The 23482-nt window shown below is 37.1% G+C and overlaps 1 protein-coding gene across 1 annotated transcript; it reads right to left on the bottom strand.

Moving 5' to 3' along the window:
• Positions 1–430: 430 nt before the first annotated feature.
• On the bottom strand, positions 431–21821 carry rbms1b (RNA binding motif, single stranded interacting protein 1b). Its single transcript, XM_032567615.1, has 13 exons — positions 21478–21821; positions 17642–17817; positions 15422–15480; positions 13743–13834; positions 10109–10266; positions 8681–8754; positions 8035–8150; positions 7228–7277; positions 6796–6883; positions 6477–6527; positions 5784–5894; positions 3249–3329; positions 431–3178 (listed from the first exon to the last, which is right to left on the bottom strand). Exons 1-13 carry the CDS (start codon positions 21526–21528, stop codon positions 3107–3109), a joined length of 1179 nt encoding a protein of 392 aa, XP_032423506.1. The 5' UTR covers positions 21529–21821; the 3' UTR covers positions 431–3106.
• Between the last annotated feature and the right edge of the window lie 1661 nt (positions 21822–23482).

Below are 23482 nucleotides of genomic sequence, written 5' to 3'. Positions count from 1 at the left end.
AAAGTCTGAATAACTTAATGTGCCAGGTAGATTAAAGACTCTCATTTTTTTTATTTGGAAAAAATTGAGGATGAGATGACATTAGACAGCTGCCACACTAACAGAAATGGTAACAGGTGTCTTTGTTTCTTCTAGTTTTATTGTTTACTTAGCATATTTAATAAAATATTAAATTAAATTTAAAAAAACTCTTAAATTATTATATATTTTTGAACTATTATTTAAGACTAGAGCTTTGCATTCTAAGTTTGGCTCAAAAAGATCACAAACTTAGTACCTTAAGCAAAATAAATAAAGAGATATATACTATATTTTGAATTTCTTTCACATTCCTCTCCTCTCAAATTAATGTATGGTATAATGTACTAACTGATTCATGCACATTTGCAAAAATTAATGTGGCTTATCAGTGCTATAAAATCAGACAAAATTAAAAGCAAATTTGTTTTTTTATTCAAAAAAGTTCAAAAACATTAACAGGAGACACAATGGGCAACAATCTAAAGGAAGAAAAAAGAACTTGTTGCCATGAACAAACTTAGTAAAACAAAAACAAAGAAATTCATTCATACATGTTACCTTTGGTAATAGTGGCACAAATAAAAAAAGCAACCTTTAAACAGCTCTATGAAAATCTCATATTTCCTCAATCTGTCTGTACAAAACTCTTCATAAGTTAGAACAATTTCATATAACTTAATGAATGTTCAATATGGTGGTTACTAATATGAGCTTTTTTCTCTTAAGCACCTCTTTAGCTCTTAACCCAGACTATGGCACTTGATTCAGACACCACTAGCAGCATAAACCTCACTAAGACAGTATTACTCCTCAGTCTTAGGCATTACATAGAAATCTCAAGTATAACCATAGTTGGCCCTTGACATTTATTTTAAATACCAGCAAATTACAGGGGAAAATACTCCTTTATATTAAAAAAGACAAAAGTTGTTTTTTTTTACCACCACAATACTTTGTTTCTGTAGGTCTCAAAGAATTTCTAATGTCCTTGAGAATTACACACCAAAATAAAGATGCCTACAAAAGCCTTGAAAAAAATTGTCGCATTGAACTCTTGATGATCCCAAGAAGTTACTCTGCTGCAGTTCCCAAACAGTAAGGTGTAGGAACGTCTCCACCCTTGTTTTTTTCCCCTAATTCCAGATTTTGGACTTCATTATTCCTCTGGGTGTAAATGTGAGAATGTAGCCACATTTTATTAATAATTTCCAGTTATTTATAAACAATAAGAGAAATTCACCATACTTTAACTGGTTTGTCTTTCCCATTGTGATGAATTGCTGAAAGAAGTTGCAAAAAATAGTCTGCCTGAGAGAAACACTCATCACAAACTTATTAAGAGTTCTCAGTCACACTGAGGGAAGTCAATAATTCTGGCAGTGGCGATGTTGTTTAAAATGTTTTTTTAAAAATCAGTGTCAGGATATATCACTGCAAAAAAGGAGTAATTTATTCAAAGGAGATATTACACACTTTTACCAGGAGCAGCAAGAATGGTGGACTGTCCCAAATCAACCCTAGGACTCTATCTGTTGTTGCAGTTTTCCCCTTTTTTGACTATAACTTTGCATTATTCAAAAATAACGGAGGAAAAAGTAAAAATCTGCGGCCAGCTCCTGAGGGTGGCGTTTGGTCTGGAAGGACGGGCTGGACCTGCTAACCCGACCGAATACAGAGGAGAAAACAAACTCTGAGGTAGATAACTGGTCCGGCAGGTGACCAGCTCAAATCACAGACTTAGAGGAGGAAACTTTAAGCAGAACACTCGCTTAAATCCACTGTTTAGTATTTGTCTTTAAATCCAACCATTTCGTTTTAAATAAACACAATGTTGTGTTTATTTTAATTGCAGCTGGTTTTTTTTTCTTATAATGAAACATTTTCTAGTTATTTCTGTAATGAAAGCTCTGTGTGGCACTTACTGGTACACTAATTCATGTTCATAAAGGTCCAAACTCTAACACGACAACTAAATGTGAAAAAAGGCACAGAGTCCAAACTGCACTCTATTTTGTTGAAGCCCTAAAACCCTGCTTAAAGAGACAAATGTTACAGTCTTTGATGAAAGAAAACTAACCTTAAAAGTGCCAAGTTGGTTTCCTGTCAGAGAGTGAGGCCTTTTAAGTCTAATTTAATACCCAGATAAAATTGATGTGTAGTGGTTTTCCATAAGGCTTTGATTGTTTTTTCCCCCACAATCCTACGTCTGTGTTTTCCTTAGTTGTTTTCAATTAAATAAAAAAAAACAACATACTACCAAATTAACAATTAATATCACCTAAAAAACTAAAAAAATAATAATAATGAGCAAAGTAGATTTGTTCTGTTCAAATTTTTACCCTGACAAGTTTAATTTAAATTACCCTAAAATACAATGATTTTTAAAAAGTGGGAAAATGTGATGGTACATCCATACAAATGTAAGGCCTCAAGCTAAAAAAATAAATATTAATTTCAATAATATAATTACATGTAGTCAGTTTATTCAAGCCATTTGTTTGGACATTTTTTTCTACTTCCCCATTTGGGCTTAAGTGGGAAGAGCACTTTATTATATTTTCATAATTAAAATGTTTTGTGCTGTTCATCTCTCCACATCTACAGCTCCGTTTTACTCTTGGTAGCTGTGTCAAAGCGATGTAGGAAAATGTAATGACAAGTTATTTCAAAGAGAAGAAAACACTGAACACTTCAGATTAGCAATACTCACACAGCAAGCACAAAACATTTTCAAAATGTCTGCCAGAAAAATAGGGAAAAATCGAAAAAGAAAAAAATCCCAACAACAAAATACATATTTACAACCTTTGACTTTGCACAAGTGGGCACAAGATTCTCGTGCATATTGTGAGAAACTGCTGTAAAAAAAAAAAAAAAAACAAAAAAAAACTTTTTTGTATGAAAATAAAACTCTTTTTTTTTTATAGAATATGAATCATTTGTTGATCTCAGAGAAACTCTGAAATCATATCAAGAAAAAAAAAAAACCTCTTATTTAACGAAACATGTGAAAAACAGTTAAAGTTCCTTAGCGTCCACTGGATTTATAGATAGTTTTTGTTGTTGTCCAAACACCAGCAGACCACTACTTGGTCTGATGGTAGGAATAAGGGGAGTGACTGCCAGATGAGTCCACTTGAGCCTGGACACCATTTTCCTGGAAGAGAGCATGATATCAATCTAAGCCTTGACTTTTTGTCTTAAATAAGAAAATTGCATTAACTCACCTCAGCAGGGGCAGCTGCAGTCTGCATGTGCGCGTACTGCGGGATATATGCTCCTTGCATAGCTGTGTTGGCGGCCATGAACTGCAAGAAAAAAGAAGCAGATAAACATGCAGAATATATTCTTGGTTTAAATGGACCAACAGCAGTCAGCGAGCCCAAAAACTATTTTGTAGGGCCTTAAGATTTTTGTGATCTGGAAAACGTGACCAGATTTGTGAAACTGGACGTTTCTTCACAATATACTTCCATGCAAAATATGATATTACCACAGAATGTGGCCACTTGTGGACAACCCCCCAAGAAAAGTAATTCTGTAAAAAACAGGAACTTTGTGTCGTACATCAGAACCACTAGGGACTAAAAATATCAATCTGTTCAACATTAGGTTTTATGCATCATAAAATGAATACAGTTCAAGTTTACCCCCTAATCTATTCTTACCAGGCAAGGTGTGCTGCCGTATTTTACAGTGCCCACACTTTGCACAAAATAAGTAAGAGCCATATATAACTATTTTTTTTCCTTGTGGTTTTGCAGCAACAATGTCATCCTGGGCAGGGAATAATACTGCACATACAGTGGGGAGAACAAGTATTTGATACACTGTTGATTTTTCAGGTTTTCCCACTTGCAAAGCATGTAGAAGACTGTAATTTTTATCATAGCTACTCTTCAACTGTGAGTGATGGTATCTAAAACAAAAATCCAGAAAAATACAATGTATGATTTTTAAATAATTAATTTCCATTTTATTGTGTGAAATAAGTATTTGATCATCTATCAACCAGTAAGAATGTTGGCTCTCACAGACATGTTAGTTCTTCTTTAAGAAGCCCTCCTGTTCTCCACTCATTACCTGTATTAATTGCACCTGTTTGAACTTGTTACCTGTATAAAAGACACCTGTCCACACACTCAATCAATCAGACTCCAGCATCTCCACAATGCCCAAGACCAGAGAGCTGTGTAAGGACATCAGGGATAAAATTGTAGACCTGCACAAGGCTGGGATGGGCTACAGGACAATAGGCAAGCAGCTTGGTGAGAAGGCAACAACAGTTGGTGCAATTATTAGAAAATGGAAGAAATACAAAATAACGGAAAATCTCCCTCGGTCTGGGGCGCCATGCAAGATCTCACCTCGTGGAGCATCATTGATCTTGAGGAAGGTGAGGAATGAGCCCAGAACTACACGGCAGGACCTGGTCAATGACCTGAATAGAGCTGGGACCACAGTCTCAAAGAAAACAATCAGTAACACTCTACGCCGTCAAGGATTAAAATCCTGCAGTGCACGCAAGGTGCCCTTCCTCAAGCCAACGCATGTCAAAGCCCGTCTGATGTTTGCAAATGACCATCTGAATGATCCAGAGGAGGAATGGGAGAAGGTCATGTGGTCTGATGAGACAAAAATAGAACTTTTTGGTTTAAACTCCACTCGTCATGTTTGGAGGAAGAAGAATGATGAGTACAACCCCAAGAACACCATCCCAACCGTGAAGCATGGCGGTGGAAGCATCATTCTTTGGGGATGCTTTTCTGCAAAGGGGACAGGACGACTGCACCATATTGTGGGAAGGATGGATGGGGCCATGTATCGTGAGATTTTGGCCAACAACCTCCTTCCCTCAGTAAGAGCACTGAAGATGGGTCGTGGCTGGGTCTTCCAGCATGATAACGACCCAAAACACACAGCCAGGGCAACTAAAGAGTGGCTCCGTAGGAAACATCTTAAGGTCCTGGAGTGGCCTAGCCAGTCTCCAGACCTGAATCCAATAGAAAATCTTTGGAGGGAGCTTAAAGTCCGTGTGGCCCAGCGACAGCCCCGAAACCTGAAGGCTCTGGAGGAGATCTGTATGGAGGAGTGGGCCAAAATCCCTGCTGCAGTGTGTGCAAACCTGGTCAAGAACTACAGGAAACGTCTGATCTCTGTAATTGCAAACAAAGGTTTCTGTACCAAATATTAAGTTTCGTTTTTCTGGTGTATCAAATACTTATTTCACACAATAAAATGGAAATTAATTATTTAAAAATCATACATTGTATTTTTCTGGATTTTTGTTTTAGATTCCATCACTCACAGTTGAAGAGTAGCTATGATAAAAATTACAGTCTTCTACATGCTTTGCAAGTGGGAAAACCTGAAAAATCAACAGTGTATCAAATACTTGTTCTCCCCACTGTATATGGAACAGCCTCTAAACACAGGCAGAATGTTATTGAAGACAAAGTAATACTGATGAGAATATACATTCATATTTGAAGAAAACTAATTGTTTTGGGCTCTATTTCTAGGCACTTCAAATGTCTGCAGGTTTTACCTAAGTTTATTTTCAGTTTCTTTCAGTTCGCTTTATTTAGTGTGTTTACTAAATGCACTTTATTTAAAGGACAGGAAGATCATGAAACCATGTTTAAGCTAAAATATCTTATAAAGGTAGAGTTTTAAATACAGTGAGGGTTCACAAAACAAGCATTTGCTGCAAGCATGTTTAGTAGAAGGGGGTTCCCAAGGTATTCGAACCCATCTCTCACCGTTCCTGTACCGCCCATAGACAGGTGACCCATCTGCTGAGTGAGTGGGGCCATCATTGAAGTAGGCTGCAGTGACACAGATGGGTCTATAGATGGCGATATCACTGCACCCTGCAATAACAGAAGATAGGAGAGGAAAGTGTACAAATTCACAAAATGCCATAAAAGGACAAGTTTAATCTATATCTAAAAGACAAGCCTCGACTATAATGACTAACCTGTCATGAAAAATCCTCTCATATATTGTTTTAAATGCACGTCACATCTGAGTTTTGTAGGAGTGAATACACGAAAATGGAATCTGGGTTCTCCCATGCCTGCAGCTGACAGCTATCTGTGAGCATCTTGGCTGGCCTGATGCCTTAGACAGTGTTTTCTCATCTGCTGGCTAATTACCAAACCTGGAAAAAGGCTCTTCTCTCAATTTAGAGCCATCTGTTGTAAAATATTAAGCATCTGTCATTAAATGCACTTATTTATCAAGACTCTCCAAAGGAAGTTGTTTTCACATTCCTGCACAGACGGTTTAGTCTTTTAGCTTCACCTTGTGCATAATCTTCCGTGTCTGTTTACAGAGAAATGTTTCGGTTCTGCTACATCCACAGAGGGAGATGCTTCTGGAGAGTGATCGGGAGAATGGTAAAGAACAGAGAAAACTGACACATAGAATGCATGGAGATGTGTTGCTCTTACAGGGTGCTGCATGATGTAGGGTTGATGGGACATCCAGGAGGGATTTTGCACCTGGAAAATTACACACCCAGTAAACACATCGTAACAGTAAATAAATAAATAAATAAATATGTGATGTGCTTACAACACATCACAAAAGTAAATAGACAAACATGTGATGTGATTACATGGCACTGCAAACAATATGGAAGGATATGAGGTCACATTGTTCAATGTCTCACACCTGATCCACTCACACTGAAGTTGCCAAAATAGCTTCTGTAATAAAAATGTTGATCAAGAACTGCAAGTATTATTAACGAAAGGGAAAGACCCGAACCTGATATGTTGAAACTGGAGACATGAACGGAGACATGGATGTCTGAGCTATCATCCTGCTAGAAATACTGTATGGAGCTGGAAAAAATCTGTGAGCAGAGAATTGAGAAAATGTTTTCTGAAATGGTAAGGCGGACATTAGTCGGTTGTGATAATTGCAACAGTACTGGTGTGTGTTTTATTTTTTTTTTTTTTTATTTTTTATTTTTAACCCCTCCAGGGGGTCTTTTTGTGGGCTCTAGAGTCCCTTTTCATGAAGTAGGCTGACAGGAAAGGGGGAAGGAGAGGGGGGAAGACATGCGGTAAACGTCGCCGGGTCCGGGAATCGAACCCGCGACAGCCGCGTCGAGGACTTGAGGCCTCCAAATGTGGGCCGTGCTAACCCCTACGCCACCACGGCACGCCCATGGTGTGTGTTTTAAAGTAGCTTTACCCATTTTGCATAGCAGCTGCGCTGGGGTCATATGTCAGCGTCATTCCAGCCTGAGACAAAAGACATTCCAAGATTAGCACATTCACATTAGCTTGTGGCAACGAAAATGGTTCCTACAGAAATTCACCTTTCAGAATTCAAGGCTTTTCTTAATAAAAAATATTCATACTTAAATGTTCTATTCCATATTTATCCCAACCTGAAAATTACTTAAATCAAAGTCCAACACCAAGTTCCTCTGAAGAAAGGGTCAACATTTGTGAATTTACAGCATTCAAACTTGAGAAGTGGTGGCCTTTAGTGCAGATGGCTGAACCAGTCAGGAGCCTGTTGGTTTAGTTATTAGCCTTCAATAATAGAAGGCCAAAATAACACTTAGATCAAAAGATGTTAAAGAACTGTCCTAAGTCAGGCAGTCTAGCAGGAATGAGAACAGTAAAAGCAAACGCCTGCTGACTGGGCTGAACGCATATTACCGGAAATGTGACTTGTTTGACTACATGCCTTTGGTTAATCGGACTTACCAGATATGTAAAGGTTACATACTGAGGCCAGGAACAAGATTTGGTTATCAGAGCCTCATAAATTCTTTGCATTTGCATGGAGGTAAATGGCTACTGTGGCAAACACAAAACTAAAGCTACACAATTACACTCTTAAGTTTGTCCTTTTTAAGAGGTTTTCAAGCTGTTTTAATAAACACTTATTCTTAAAGCTGGCTCATGTAATATGTATTTTTTCTATTATTCATAACGCAACATCTCACCATTTTAGCTTTGCCCATTATGTTTTCTGGGCCCCACTCACCAATCTGGAATCCATGTCCCTCCCCCAGGCTCGACCATTCTGGCCAAATTTATGATGATTTTGTCTCTTTTTCTGTCCTCCATCAGCAAACTTGCACAGCAGAGGTTCAGATGCCGCTAAAGAAAGAGAGAGGTAGAGGACATATTGTGAGAGAACTGTTTTTAAAAACACAACATGTTGGTGTCAGTCCTTTCTATTCAGCCTTTTAACCCATGAAGCAAGGGATTGCAGTTTTATTAAGCAGCCTGGGAACTTATACATTTAATTTAGCAGCTGTGGAGCTGTAATCCCCTCCCCTTCCTGAAGGAGGCTAGGCCAGCAAAGACTATTTCGGTCTAATAATCCAATTAAAAAGCTTAGAGAGGGAGTGGTAGCTGCTTTCACTCTTGTCTTTGGTCTGCCACTCCAAGCTGAGTGCTTATGAGCTCTTCACCACCAGACTCTCTGACTCCTTTTGGATGCATTAATCATGTGACTTAACCACGTGGTTCCCTTGACATTCATTCCACCCATTTAGACGGCACAGACTATAACTATGGCAGATGAAACCTTCTTTACTTTTAGATACATTTTTAACAGCATGGCATCTAAACTATAACATTTACTACCAGTCCAAGTGTGAAATGATCCTTTATTAACTTCTTACCACCTGTTGGTGTTTTGATGAACTTTCCATTAAAGTGAGAAATGACTGCTTCACATTTTTCAGTTGACTCCATCCTGCACATAAAGAAGACAAACAGACCATAACCATATCAGCAAATAACTCCAGCAACAAGAGCAACTCAGGTGCTTTCCTGAACCAGCTTCCTGTGCAGCTTGGTGGAAGTGCCGCTGCACCATAAAAGATTTTATCGGTCTTGTCCCTACAGTGCAAACCGTAACTTGTGGAGGGCAGAAACGCATAGTCTTACATATTTTATCCAAACACACCTATAGGAACACACCCAGGTACACACCATTCCACCCAACAACACCCAATGAGTTTTGCTTTTGCAGTTGTAATGTAGGCTTTGTCTGCGAGGGCATTCAAATGTCAGGTTGTACAAGTACGACTGGTGGAAACCAGAAATTACAGACAGTAATTAAATCTTACACTCATTCTGAAACAATTCTTAGAGTGAGTTTCTATCTGTACACGCATGTAAGGTACCTTCTCATTTGTCAAAATTTTACTGTCTTTTTTCCAGTATTTTTTTCTTGATAATTACTACATTACTTTAAACTTTAAAACAGCTAACTGCCTTAATAGCTGACTTTATATCAGTGAGTGGTATAGTTTGAGGTAAGTTAAGATTAATACAAAATTCTCCTGGTCTTGTTTTCTGCTTAAAAGTTTTATGAAGGCAAGACTCCTACTTGTCTCTTTTCCTGGTTCAAGATCTGCATCTGCTGCACTGATCTCTTCCTGTTTACTGGTAAAAGAACTTCTGACCTTAAAAAAATGTCAAATATATTAGGTGGAAATTCTGAGATGCAAATCAAGTGATGGAAAAAGAATCCGTAATGAAGATAGATACAGTGCCCTGCTGAAGCATTTACAACCTTTAAGTCATTTTTTCAGGATACAAAAACACATTTCAATGTATTTTGTTGCTAATATTTGCTGCAAATCAACACAAGGTAAGAAAAAATTGTGCAGTGAAGAAAAATAAATTGTTTTCAAAATATTAGACATATAAAGATCTGAAAAGTGTGGCTTGCATCTGAATTTAGCACACCTGGCCTGGCCTATCTTGTGTGTTCCTTGGTCAACATGATGCTGTTTATTCCCTACTGTTCTCTAAAAAACTTCTCAGGTTTTCAGAAAACAGCTGGATTTTACTGGGATCAAATACACAAATTCTGTGACTTCTGAATACAACCTTCTGGATTTTAATTTGGGGTATAAGATAAAATGGGGATGGATATATATATATATATATATATATATATATATATATATATATATATATATATATATATATATGTGTATGTATATATATATATACACCAAACCTTTCTGACATGTTTGCAGAGACTATGTTTACATTTAACATATACAGTAATATTAGACAGACGACAAGAATCCAACCTAGCAAAGCCCACTCCTCTGCTGACTCCGCTGGGGTCCCTCAAAATGCGCGTGGATATAACTTGGCCAAAATGTTTCAACATATTCTCCAGCTCCTGCTCGTCCATAGACAAAGGCAAGTTGGAGATGTATAGGTTTGTTGGGTCCTGTTCCTGTTGCTGCATGATGACAAAAGAGGGAAAATTAAAGTCACTAAAATAAAGTGTGTAAAACCGGTATTAATGATGTGTCAGACAACAGGTGAAAAAATGAGAATTGAATCAAATTTGAAAGATTTTATATTTAATTTACTTCTCCGTTTGGGGTATTTCATGTGTTGATCATCTTAAGCTGTTCCCAGTTTTAATTGGGATAGGGGGGAGGAGTGGGGTGGAAGGTTATGTAAGAAATGTCACTGGGCAAGGAGATCTGTACATGCAGCCCACTGTGGCACGAGGTTTTGTTCAGCTGACTTCCTGCTGTGTTTTAACTCAGTCAGCAGAAACTTGAGACACAGCCATGAGCCCTTGTGTAGAAGTCAAGTCATTAATATTCATCAGTGACACTTGGATTTGGACAGGATTGTTTTTTTGTTTTTTTTAATCACAAAAGAAACATAATAGAAAACTACATTAGAAATGTGAAGTAACTAACAAGTTTGATAGGAAGAATTAGTCACTAAAAGCATGACATTTGTGATTCTCTATATGTTTGTAGACACACATACAAATGGTTAATTAAAAAAATATAACGCCAATATCCTAAAGCTATTAATTCAAGCTGTCACCTGACTAAACCATGTAATCACTAATTCATTGTAGATTTTTTTCAAATGTTCTTAGTGTACCGCAACAGAACGGTTTTTATGTTTAAAATATTCTTATAATCATTGGGGGTGGACAAATATACTTCTTTTATGCAAATGGACTGTATGTTTATTATAATTGCATCAATATGCCAGAAGTACTCTTATGCAGAATATCCTCAAGCAAGATAAATTCATTTTACCTATCATGGAGGAAAACTAACAGATTTTACAAATGATTACAAAAAAGAAACAGAGTCCAAAGACTGATATCTGACATTGAGGAGTATGACAGAATTGGGCCTTATCCTATAAAGTGCTGCTAGAAGAATACTTATTATCATGCTGTTTTCCCATGTTGCGTTTGTTTGATGCAAACCCCTAATAAAAACAGAAAGGTCTGACTTTTCAGAAAAAACTGACCTGTATAATTATGACACGTTTTGTTTTCCCAAGGAAGATTCATTAGGAGGAGCTTATTAAAAGCAGAAATCCTTAATTAACTTATGCACTGGTGTGCTGTGGTTGCGTTGGACCCAAATGCAGAAAGGCAGAGGCAGCAAATGGATGAAGAATGTTTAATAAAAAAAAACAGATAAACAAAAATCACAGGGAGTCAGAGCAAAATCCAGGTAAAAACAATAGCCAGGAATTAACAGTGATATGACAGAAGCCAGCAGTGAGGAGTGACAGCAGAAGTGCTTAAATACTGAAAGAGTGAATGCTGGAACAATGGACAGGGGCTGATTAGCTAACTGACTGCAGGTGTGAGGGGAGACAGCAAATGGCAGACTGAGGTGAGAGAGAGAGGGAGAAAAAGAGAGCGAGTGCCACAGGGGGCGAGGGAGAGTACAAAGGGGACTAGGAAATAAATCTAACATTAAAGAATGAGTAGACATAAGGAACATAAAACTAGAATAACTTGGAATAACTAGACACAAGAACTAAATAGAACAGTGATTGTCTTAGTAATTCTACTAGACCTTTCTAGAATCACTAAGAAAGTTCTAATTAAAGTAAAACTGATAAAGGCTGATCTAGTGAAAGAAAGAGACTAAGGGACAGAACAACAATGAAACTGGAATCAATAGAATCCTTTTTGAAGCAGGACAGATGTAACAGACTGACAGTTTCTTATGTCTTTGTTTCTTTTGTGTTTATTATTTTTCATTTGTTCATACAAGTTCAGTGTTGCTTCGGTAGTGAACAATTGCATGATAAATGATTTTTATCTATAACAGTAAAATAATTCCTGTGTTCTTCCCGTTTCTCTCCCTTTCAGCCATAACTGAGCAGCGCCGACAGCTGCTCTGAGTGCTCTCAAACAGGACAAAACGGTGCCAAGTAGGAGGAGAAACAATTTCTTAAAGAAAAGGTAGATTAGCCCCATAGAAAAACAGCTGAACCAGAAAATGGATTAATAATCCATTGCAGCGCAGGCGAGGTCCAAAAAGTACAGAACCCTGTGCGTTTATTGAAAGTGAAAAATTGACAACATTGAAACAAATTGGCCTTAATTAAGGAATTAACATTGACAGTACTATTAATACAGCCTAGATTTACCTACATAAAACCTCCATGGGGAAACTGGTGAATCTTCAAAAACAGAAAGGTAATTTTTTCCCCCTTTGCTCCTGGAAACCAACTTTCAGAAAGACATAAGCTTGAAACGCAATCTTTTTCTAAGTGCTACCAACTAACAGCAGCATTCTTCAACATAGAAGTTGTTACTGTGGGAAGGAAAGCTTAGCTGTATTCAGTGTTACTGACATGTTTGGAAATGAGGTCAGAGCGTGCAAAATACAAGGGAAATTATTGAGAAGAAAACTATTTTCTATAGAAATATCCAGGATGATATTTTAGACTGCTACAACAGAGAGCTAAACTACAGTGGATATTTGTTAAACGCGACAGATATTATCCTAGGTGTAGACACTACATGGATGGACTCACAGACACTAACTACCTACATCTGAAATAGTAACACTACTGAAGGATGACTTGTTAGATCAAAATATCATCCAGGACAAGCTCAAACGTTATATATTTAATATAGATTATTTTTCATATTAAAATTTAAACAATGACGTCCCATGTAACTTGAGAGATCTACAGAGGGCGAAATGAGGTTATTTTTTGGTTAGTGCTATGAAGGGAACTCATTTCCCCCTACTAGTTCCTGTTGCTATAAACACAAATATATTTACTTCCTATTCTGCTTTCAGGAGTTCAAAGGTTCTGTTAGAGCTCTTTGCAAGTTCTGATTTTATAGCCTTTTAATCCCACTTTGTCATTAATATAATTTAAAATCTTTGAAAAACACACAAAAACTAAAATTTTTGTCATATTTTTACTTTTTGTCTGAAATCCTCCTCACATTCAGGCTAGAACAACTCCACAACTAGAACATATTTAGATACACAGAGAAGAGTGACAACACAGTTCAAGAGTTTTCGACCGTCTTAATTCCTTTGCTTCCAGTGTATCAGACTAACTCTCAAAATCTATGCTGAAACATGTCAGCTGCAATAAATGTGGAACTTATTTGGGTTTTCAAAGGGATAACTGTCCATGTCTTAATAAAGATAGCCCTCAGCAAATTAAATACAGCTGCTAAGTCATGCAACACATGCACAAATAACACAGTACATCATTTCCCTTCATGGTTCAGCTCTGACACCATGATGACAAGTTTAAAGACAAACCGTTTGAGCACAGGACATACAGAGCATACAGTTGAGAAATCATGTGCTGCTGTTTTTCCCCACAGAGAGTCCCTGATCGTGTGGAGGACAGCAGCATTACTGTGTCTATGTCAGATACCCAGATTAGTCTGCCAAAAGCTCTTACCTTGGCCATCTGAGCCTGGACACCAGAAGTCTTTAGGGCAGCCACGGCCTTCTGGGCTGCAGCAGGACTGTCAAAGTCCACAAAACCGTATCCTGAGGGGATCAGCAGTTAGGGTGGTGTTAAATTTCCATTTTTTTATTGCAAATGTCCTGCAAAATGTTCCCAAATATTTAAAATTTTGTCATGACACAAACATCAATGTATTTTATTGCAATTCTATGTAAAAGGTTAAAACAAAGTAGGATGTGAATGTGAATTGGAAGTATACACAATTTTCCTACTTTTTTATATAAAAAAAAGATATAGAAGGTGTATTCTGCAGGATATTTAGCTCTTTTCCCTCAGATATATTCATATAAAAGCCAGTGTAACCAACTGCTTTCAGAAGTATTAGTATCACTTGTAAATAGATAGCTTTTAAGAAGCAATACATTTTATGCAATGTGCTATGCATGGTGGAAAATTAACACTTTGAACACACTGATCTCACAGTGAAACAAGGTAGTGACAGCATCATGCAGAGGGGACGCTTTTCATAGACAAACGAGCTGTTCAAAGTTGATGTGATATTTGATGGAGCTAAAAACTGGATGAATAGTGGCTGCAAAAGATTTGAGAGTGGGGATGGAAGTTCACCTTCCAGCAGGACAACGGGCTTATATACATTCAGGTGGAGCCCCAATGGAAAGGCATATTCATGACTTAGAATTCCCCAGTGAAAGCACAAATCACAACTCAACTGAGATTCTGAAGCAAGATCTGAAAATTTCCGTTCCCAGACACCTTTCATCCAGTTTGACTGTGGTTGAGCTATTACGGATAGAAGAATGACCAAATATTTTATTCTCTGTCTCTCTCGCTATATACTTATGTATATTTATAAACACACACACACGCCCCCTTACACCCTAGCTGTGTGTGAGTGTGTGTGACCCTGTTGTGTTCATTTGGTTGAAAGAAAAAAACAGCTGAGGATGCAGATACTGCTGGCTCAGGTCAGCTCTTTGTCCTGTGGGGTACAAACAGGGTGCACCTACACGCTTTGTCTTCCTCTGCATTTGTTATATTTAACCTTAATAAAAATCAATTGTGAGAAATGCACTCCCAGCTTAGACAGAGGTCAGACTATTTCAAAGCGCTTTACTCAAATGTTTTGTTTTGGTTAATACAAAACATCTGAAAGCTATTACCATAGTGGGGAATTTAGGTAAATTAAAAGCCACACTAATTTACTAAGATATTTCTAATGTGTATAAAAAAGTCTAATAATGTGAATTTCTGCTAAAAGCCATTGGGTGCTGATTGCCTATATAATCCCAAGGAAGACTGACAGAGCAATCACTATGTAATTTTTAGTTTGCGTAGTAATCTACCAGAACTGGACAAAGACCAACCATGCCACTCAGCAGGAAGAAGAAAATGTGGTCAATTCTTCCCAGGAAGCAGGCAACAACCGTAATCCACACACACCAGAGCTGTGTTCGAAAATAACTTGAGCTGGTAGGCAGCATTAACAGCTTGGTAGTCTGTTTCCTGAACCGGCCACATCACCTAAAACCACAGCCCTGATGCTCTGGTAAATTCCTCACATTGGGTATCTATAATGTTGGGGACTTCAAAGAAAGTCAATTTATATTTTCTTTGAGAAGAAAAAAAGGAACAATTAAAACTTCACACACCTTTGCACTTGTTTGTAGTTTTGTCCAGGATGGCTTTGGTTGATACTATTTTACCGTACCTAAAAAAGGAGGAATAGAAATGAGGCCTTTAGTTAGCAGGCCCATACACCAGAAGCAGACAGTTATATAAAACTCACACAGAGGGAGGATTGAGCAACAATCCATGACATCACTGCAAAAATATGAGAAACAGGAAGTGGTTTCCATGTGGTGCTGAAAACCCCAGCATGTGTGCAAAACACTAATCTCAACTTGTCCCTTTTTTTCTCATGCCAAACTACACCGATCTTATCTAGCTTCTTCAAACAAAACCTCTGTCAGTCGGAGCCGGCTTACTTTGGTATCATCCTGGTAAAGCCCCTGCACTTTGGGGTGATCAAAGACTATTTTATGCCACAGTTTCAAAACTGTTATTGGCTGCATGCAGAACAAAGGAGGGTATTGATGATACCATCTAAAGGAGCACCAATGTCATTTTAAGGATATTTTATGCATGATGCAGCTACTGATTAGCATTTCTTTTAGTAAGCTTTATAATGTAAGTGATACTCATAGAACATGCTTTGTACAACAGCTTTTCAGAGCTCACAAGGTACGTCAAAGACTTTAATCTCAAAAGATAACATATTTTAGGTTGTAGATTAAAATGTCAAAAAAGATTAGGGTAATCTAAAGAGAAAGTCTGCCTTTTGTCTTAAAACAGCTGCAGTTGCTGCTGATAGGAGACACAATGCACTCTGCAATCAGTCAGAAGGACACTTTAGCTAATAATCATAGTGGATCCAAACCAGGTGAAAGAGCATGAACTGCTGACCTTTCTGTCTTGTGAACTACAATCTCCTAACGTATAATGGCTGTATGTTTGCCATTGCAGTGCCCTAAACAGAATATTGCAGTACATTTATGTGTAGGGTACATAACATTGTTTTGACATCGCTTCAGATTTACTATCTACAATAAGATAATCTTAAAAGAATCTAAGTAGAAACGCTTTAAAAAGTCTAATATTTTTTTGCTTACATGCAATAATACCCCTGAACTGAAATTGATGTTCACTTTGAAACTTCTCTCCTACATTGAGCAGATTTGCAGATCGGCTCAGCACTGACATATCTCCTTTGTTTCCTGTTTCCTGTCAAATTCAAATTTAAGTTAAATCTAATGCCATCTATTCCCCTTTTTAAATGTAAACAGGGGCTTATTAGCCTTAAAAAACACACTTTCTAATGTGTCCTTTTTCTCTACATTAGTTCCCAAGTACAAATCAGACAAGATCACCGTAAACCTGTTTTGCAGAGAATCGCAACACTGACTTATCTGCGGTTATCGCTCATTGTTTAAGTTCTATCCAACCTCAACTTTTGTAATTTCTTCCGACATTGATTGAAATTTTGCTATTGAAAAGACCTCCTCTTTAGGTACCACTTTTCGTCTTTGGTAATTGCCAAACACCAAACAGAGGTGATTGAGTGGAGCATCAGTGCACACACGTGCACTGATGCTCCACTTCCTTTTATTTCAAAATAAATAAATAAAAGGAGTCTCAACATCCTTTTATTTCAAAAATATTTGCAGGCCACCACAGTCATCTCTGATTTTACTCATTCAATAATTACTCATTCTAATTTCTGTCAGCTTTTGTTCACTTCCACCCAACTTTATCTGTTTTTCTTTTTAACAGCATCAGTTGCATGACGTTTTGACAATGGCAGATTTTAAAACGGTTTCTGTGAAAATGACGACACTGTGGTCTAAGTTTATTTTGAAATACCTTTATGAACTTAGATAGACTAATCCAACATTGCAGAATTAGCTCAGTTATAATAGTATCATTTGGTAAGGGAAGGTTGACTGAACACACCGACTCCAATTGAAGTTACTTTTGTTTTAAGCATATAGAGACCCATCAGCTTCAACACATCTCAACAATAGAACCTGGGACATATTTAAAAAGCTTTCTGTGGAAAAGGCTACAATTTATTATAAATGTTAGTTGGTGTTCTTACTATAGTGCTCTACAATACATTTTAACATCTGTGCACTTCACAATCCTCACAGAAAAGCTAATACATCTACCATTTAACCTTTTCACTTTCTTCTATTTCTACCAATTTATGTCAATAAGTGACAACCACTGCAAATTGAAGCTGGCTTAGGAAGAAAAAGAAAATCAATAACTAATCAATGAGAGCTAACAGAGAGAGGAAGTGTAGTACTCACGGCTGACAGAGCTTGACCAGGTCATGGTCTGTGGTTGAAGGGGACAAGCCTCGGATGTAGAGGTTTGTTTTGCTGAGATGTTCCCAGCCTCCTGAACTACTGCTGCTGTTGTTGGTGCTGCTGTTGGTGCTTGGGCTGGGTGGAGCCATGGGATGGGACAATGAGGCAACAGGTGGCTGAAGAGTGAAAACATACAATAACAGCTCGACATTTAATCCGCATGAAAAAAGCAACTGTGCTGTACATTTAGGTGATAAATACAGTGAGAGATTTACCAAGGTTAAAATGAGAATATGACGTTACTCAGTTGCTGTTCTACTGTAGCAGATATGGAAAAGATAAAAATCACTGTGGCTCCGGAGCCACAAGTATTTGAACAACCGAAGAACACTTAAAGTGCTAGCAGTGTAAATTTTTTAAAACTGGAAACAATTTGCTTTTTTTAAAAAAAAATAAAATTCTCCAGGATTATCAACATGCCTTAGAAGAAAACATATGCACCCTTTTTTTTTGCCATAGTTTTATGTTTTTCTCTATTTTAAAACCTATAAATTAAATGGTGAGGGTTTTTATTACAACAAATTTCCTACACTAGATATGCATCAAAATTATAAGTTGTCATTTTTCTGATGGTAATGTAACATATAATTTGCTAAATGAATTTTATTTAGGTAAACTGAGGGAAAAAAATGGTTCTTTGCATTGTAAAGTTTGCAGACCCCTGGGTTAGAGTAAAGTTAGGTAATGTTTCAGTGAGCAGAAATGCTCAGAGCGGTTCTGATCACACCTCTGTAGTCACAGAACAGGTCCACAGGATCCTGCAGCACATATAAAAGTGTTACACTAACTTCTCAATGCAGGTTCAAATAGTTGCTTATTGAGAATGGCTGACTTTTCTCCTTTATTTTAGAGCTAGACTGCTTTATAGTTTTTAATCTCAGAATATTTGAGTTAATAAAGCAACTGTTGAAAGCAATCTTTAATATACAGTGCATAATAAATATACATAACCATTTTTCTCATTGCCTGACAACAAATCACACTAAATTCTTTCTGTTCTAGGTCGGATAGGATGATATAAATATTTTTTATCATCTGACAAAATGGTAGAAAATTGTGAGAAATCAATTTTATACTTCAGTTAAATGGAGGCACACCTGTGAATGTGTTTTAAGGAAATATCCCAAACACACTGCTCTGCTGTGTGACATTATCAAAGAAAATCAAATAGGAGCATATAGATATCAGGGAGAGATTTTCTTTTGTTCAGCTATGCACAAGTATAAACAGCATGAGAATCTCCAACCATCATACTGTTCAAAAAGAAAGATGGCTTCTGTGTCCCAGAGAACAAAAGAATTTGTGAAGATGTTGGCAGAAACTGACAAGACTGATATTTGCATTTTAGTTCACAGTTTAGTTCAGTACTAATTGAAAGAAGAAAATGAAGAAGAAGAATGAAGAAGAAAACCATCACTCAAAGAGCAAAATGTCAAATTACTCTCAGTGGTAAAACCTTAATATTTGGAGACATGTCCTGTGATTTGATGAAACTAAAATTGAAGTGTTTAACCATAGTGACTAGTATATTTTTTAGTATATTTTGCTGCTGGAGCCACTGGGGCAATTCACAAAATGGAATCATGAGGAAAGAACCTAATATGGAAATACTGACGCAACCTCTCAAGACGTCAACCTAAAGGTTAGAGGGAAGAAAGTGTTTTGAAACGGTAACTATAAAACGGTGATCTCAGTCCCATAGAAAATATGTGTGCAGAGCTGAAAAGAAGTAGTGAAAACAAGGTGGCCTTCAGACCTGTCCCCATTCTTTGCCAGTTGTGTAGGGAAGAAGAATGGGGCAAATTCCAATAAAACTTTGTGCCTAGCTTGTAACGAGATATACAGTATAAAAGTCAATTCTAACAAATATTGAGAAAATGTAAGTAAACTGCCCATATGAAAAAAGCAACAGAAAAATTCTGCCCATCATTCTGGCACTTACCACGTCAAAATAATTTGAGTCATCCTAAAACAGGAAATGTTTAGTCTGATTTAATGTCAGACAATGACGAACCATAGACAAGAGTGTCTTTATATACTGTGTATCTAAATATCTGGTTTCAGCTGTATACATCAAGATTTTTTTCAAAGTCTCTGGAATGTATTTTGGGCATTTCTTCCATTCAGATGAGAGGGCTATAATTGCACAACTTTGTCCTTTCTGTTTACAAAATCCAGATGTCCTAGTCTGGCGGAACTTTTCGCCTTTAGGGATCTGTCCTCCTCCTTACTATCTGATACTGATTATCTCCAACCCCACAACCCCCACCATTCTCTGAGGAATCCCAAGCCGAGAGGAAGCTCATGGAATCCCATGCATGAGGTGGGGACTTGGGTTTGAGCAACCTAAGTCGAGACTACAGCCCAGAGGACCTTTTATTGTGACTGACTGGTCAATTGCCTCACATGCCTTTGAGCATGAAACAAGCCTGACAAACTAATGTCTTATGCATGTTCCCAGTTCAACTGTGGAAATACTCATTGGTTGTTATGAGTAACAATGATGCTGCATGCTTTAAATCTTCATCAGAAGTTGTTAAATATAGTCATAAGGCTAATTATTGTAAAAATCACAACATATTTTCTTAGTCTATTCAATAAAATCCAGCACATAAAAAAGCTAAATAAAGCTGAACATCATGGGATATTGAGTATATTGTGTCCTGACAATGCAATTAACTACACATTAAAAAAAAAACTAAAGCAAAAAAATCCTTGTTGAACGTTTCTTATGTATGTTTTTGTATATGGCCTATTGTGAAAGCAGCCTTAGCGAGCTGTAGATGTATCAACAGACACTAAATAACCAAAATAAATGTGTGGAATTCAAGCAGTACTAAAGTATCTAAAAGAGACACTACACAATTACGGCTGTTACACAGTTTATAGCAAATGTACAAATACCCAAGCCAAAGCAGTCGTAAAAGGGAGGAACCGAGGAAACCTGAGCCTTATTTTTCCCTGCCTGTGATTCGGGAATTACAACATCCCCTTTTCCTGTGAAACTGCAAGGGAATTTTTGTTTTCATACAGCTGCCAGACAGCTCAGAAGCAGCAGTGCTTGGATGGCGGTGGTGGTGGTGAGAGGGAGAGGATGGCATCTTATCAGCCAGCTCCAGACCAGCAGGGCCGTCATAGGCTCGCCGGAAATATACACAGGGTTTCCAGTAACAGGCCTCGCCCATGAAGCTCCAGCCACCGGATAAAACACCCTGAGCAATGCAGAGTATATGCGTCCAATAAAAACATCGTAAAGAAACAAACTGGAGAAAATGAGTTTGTTAGTCGTGCACAGTGTGAGACAATAACCAATGGAGATAATATTAATGTATGATTTGTAATGTATGATTTGTACAATGTAAACATCTGGAAACAATAGATTTTAAAGAAACGTATGCCGTAGTTATACCAACTAGTCCAAAGTATGATTATTTATGCATTTTAAAGAGTTAATTTGCTCTAAAGAAATACCAAACAAATTAAATGATGAGAGGCTTTTAGAAACTGGTGTTTTACGTAACTATGTGCCCCGACTGTTTGTGTCCCGTATCCTGGTCTACTGCCAGAGAAAATGGGATTTTCATTATTCGTAGTTCATGTCAAATGATTAGCAAGAACACAACGCAGCAATTACAATTAACCACCGTCCACCAATACGACTTTAAAGCTCCTAATTAGAGCTCTCAAATTGCGAGACTAATTTTGCGACTTTAACTTGGAGGCAGTTTAGAGGAGTCGGGAGTTTCTTATTAAAAAGGCAGACAGAGTGCGCTTACCTGTTTGCGATACGGAGTCCTTAGTGGGTTTCCAGTATTTGCAAAAATCATTCTCAAATCTGAACAAGGAGTTACTTTTAGTTACGTTTAGTTAGCAAAAATGCACCAAACTCCACTTTTGAGTTGAATATTGGTTGAAAAAAGAAAATGCGTCCTCTCTAGTCCGCTAAAGGAGACGAAAATAAGTTTTTGTCCATACTTGCTGTATACATGTCCCTGTTATCAAGTGTGTGGATTTTAACGAATCCCCTCGGTAAATGATCCAAACTTCGGTCCGTGTCCTAGTAATCTCAGGCGGATTCATTGATTTGCAGTCACCGCTGTGCTGGACCGAGACGAGGCTTCCACGGTGGAAGAAACCATTTCGGTTTTTGCTGTAGGGGGGAACCTTTTGGAAAGGTAGTCTAAACATATGAGAAAATGTTATATATTTTGTGTAATCCGTGTGAGATTAGATGTTATGTTATACCAGAAATAAGAAATAAAATGTTAATACTTAATTTACTATTATTATTTGCTCAAGCTATTTCTACAAAACAGAGCTTCTACCTCTGGTGTTGTTTATTTATGGAAGGATGCATACCAATCGTTCCAATATGTCTAAGGTGGTCCTGGATTTATTTTTCGTGTATTTGTAATACTTTAGAAGAGTAGTGTAGTTTTTGGTACCTAAAATTTAAGTTGTATGTTTAAAAATGCCCAGTTTAATTCAATGACATTTTGTTTAGTTATATTTATTGTCAATTTACAAGAGAGTAACAGCTTAGAAACGAAATTTTAACCCAGATTAATTCAGTTCGATCCAGTTAATTTTTATACAGTTCAATCTTATTCAGAGAAACTCAGTAACAAATACTCAAACTCTACTCATACAGTCAGACTCAGTAAATCATACAATGCCAAGCTGTGTTTCTTTTTCTTTTGTTTAAAAAAAAAAGTGAACAACTTAAAACCTAAAGTTTCAGCTGGTTCACCCTAGTTCAAACCAACTTATTTGAAATTAGTTTATCTCTATGTATTGTTTTATTACAATTAATTCAAAATAAAATTCAGTTGCCAAGTTTAGTTTAACCTATCTATAAATTCACTCATTTAAATTTAGTTAATCATGCAACACCAAGAGGTCGAAGGTTATTGCTTAAGAAAATGTTCAGAACAAAAATCTGTTAGATTCAGTCATATTCAATTTGATCTACCACACATGTCAGGTTGATTGAATCCAATTTTTATCTCGGAAAGGACAGACAAGTGTAAAACTCACATTTCATACAAAAAAATCTCCAGTAGCACCAGACAGCTCAGAATCTGTCCTCAACTGTGTCTACAAGCTAGGGATTTAAAGTACAGGATTTAAAAGAATATGCAGGATCATTCAGAATAAACAAGAAATGTAAATATAATGTGAATAAAATTCAGTCCTCCAGTAAGCTGTTGGCCTAAAACAGCAGCACATTTAAAGGCATGACTGAGCCAAGCTTTTCTTAACTATGAACTAAATAATACCAAAATGAGGTCTTAAAAGTGGCCTTTAATAGCATTAGTAACTATTTATTTATTTGAATATCACACATTATTTGAAAAAGTGGAAACCAAATCAAGCTGCAATACATTTTTACTTCACATGTTATATCCAACGTTGCTCTGCATATTAGCTCAATGTTATATTCAGCAACTTACTATATACTGACACAGAAACTAGATAGTGAGAGCTTTTGCCTCTATCTATCCACTACTAAAAGTAAAGTAACAATTATTGCATCTATTATTTACTTCAAATTATTTTACATTTATTAGTGACTCTGCTGTTGTTTTCTCTAATTTGCTGTGCTTTTAACTTGCCAGACTAAAACTTCCACTTCCTTATTGTTTGGGTGGAGACAAAACTATGCTGTACACAGCACAACCCCTGGAAATAGACACTTATCAGGGAAGTTGGGGAAAAATGTTATGTCGTACTTGTTTGTGAACTTGTCCTTTTTTCAGCACAGTAGAAATCTGCAGCAGA

This window comes from Xiphophorus hellerii, chromosome 7 (assembly GCF_003331165.1).
Source record: "Xiphophorus hellerii strain 12219 chromosome 7, Xiphophorus_hellerii-4.1, whole genome shotgun sequence".
In the NCBI taxonomy this organism is placed as follows: domain Eukaryota; kingdom Metazoa; phylum Chordata; class Actinopteri; order Cyprinodontiformes; family Poeciliidae; genus Xiphophorus; species Xiphophorus hellerii.
This window is presented reverse-complemented; position numbering and strand designations above follow the sequence as displayed.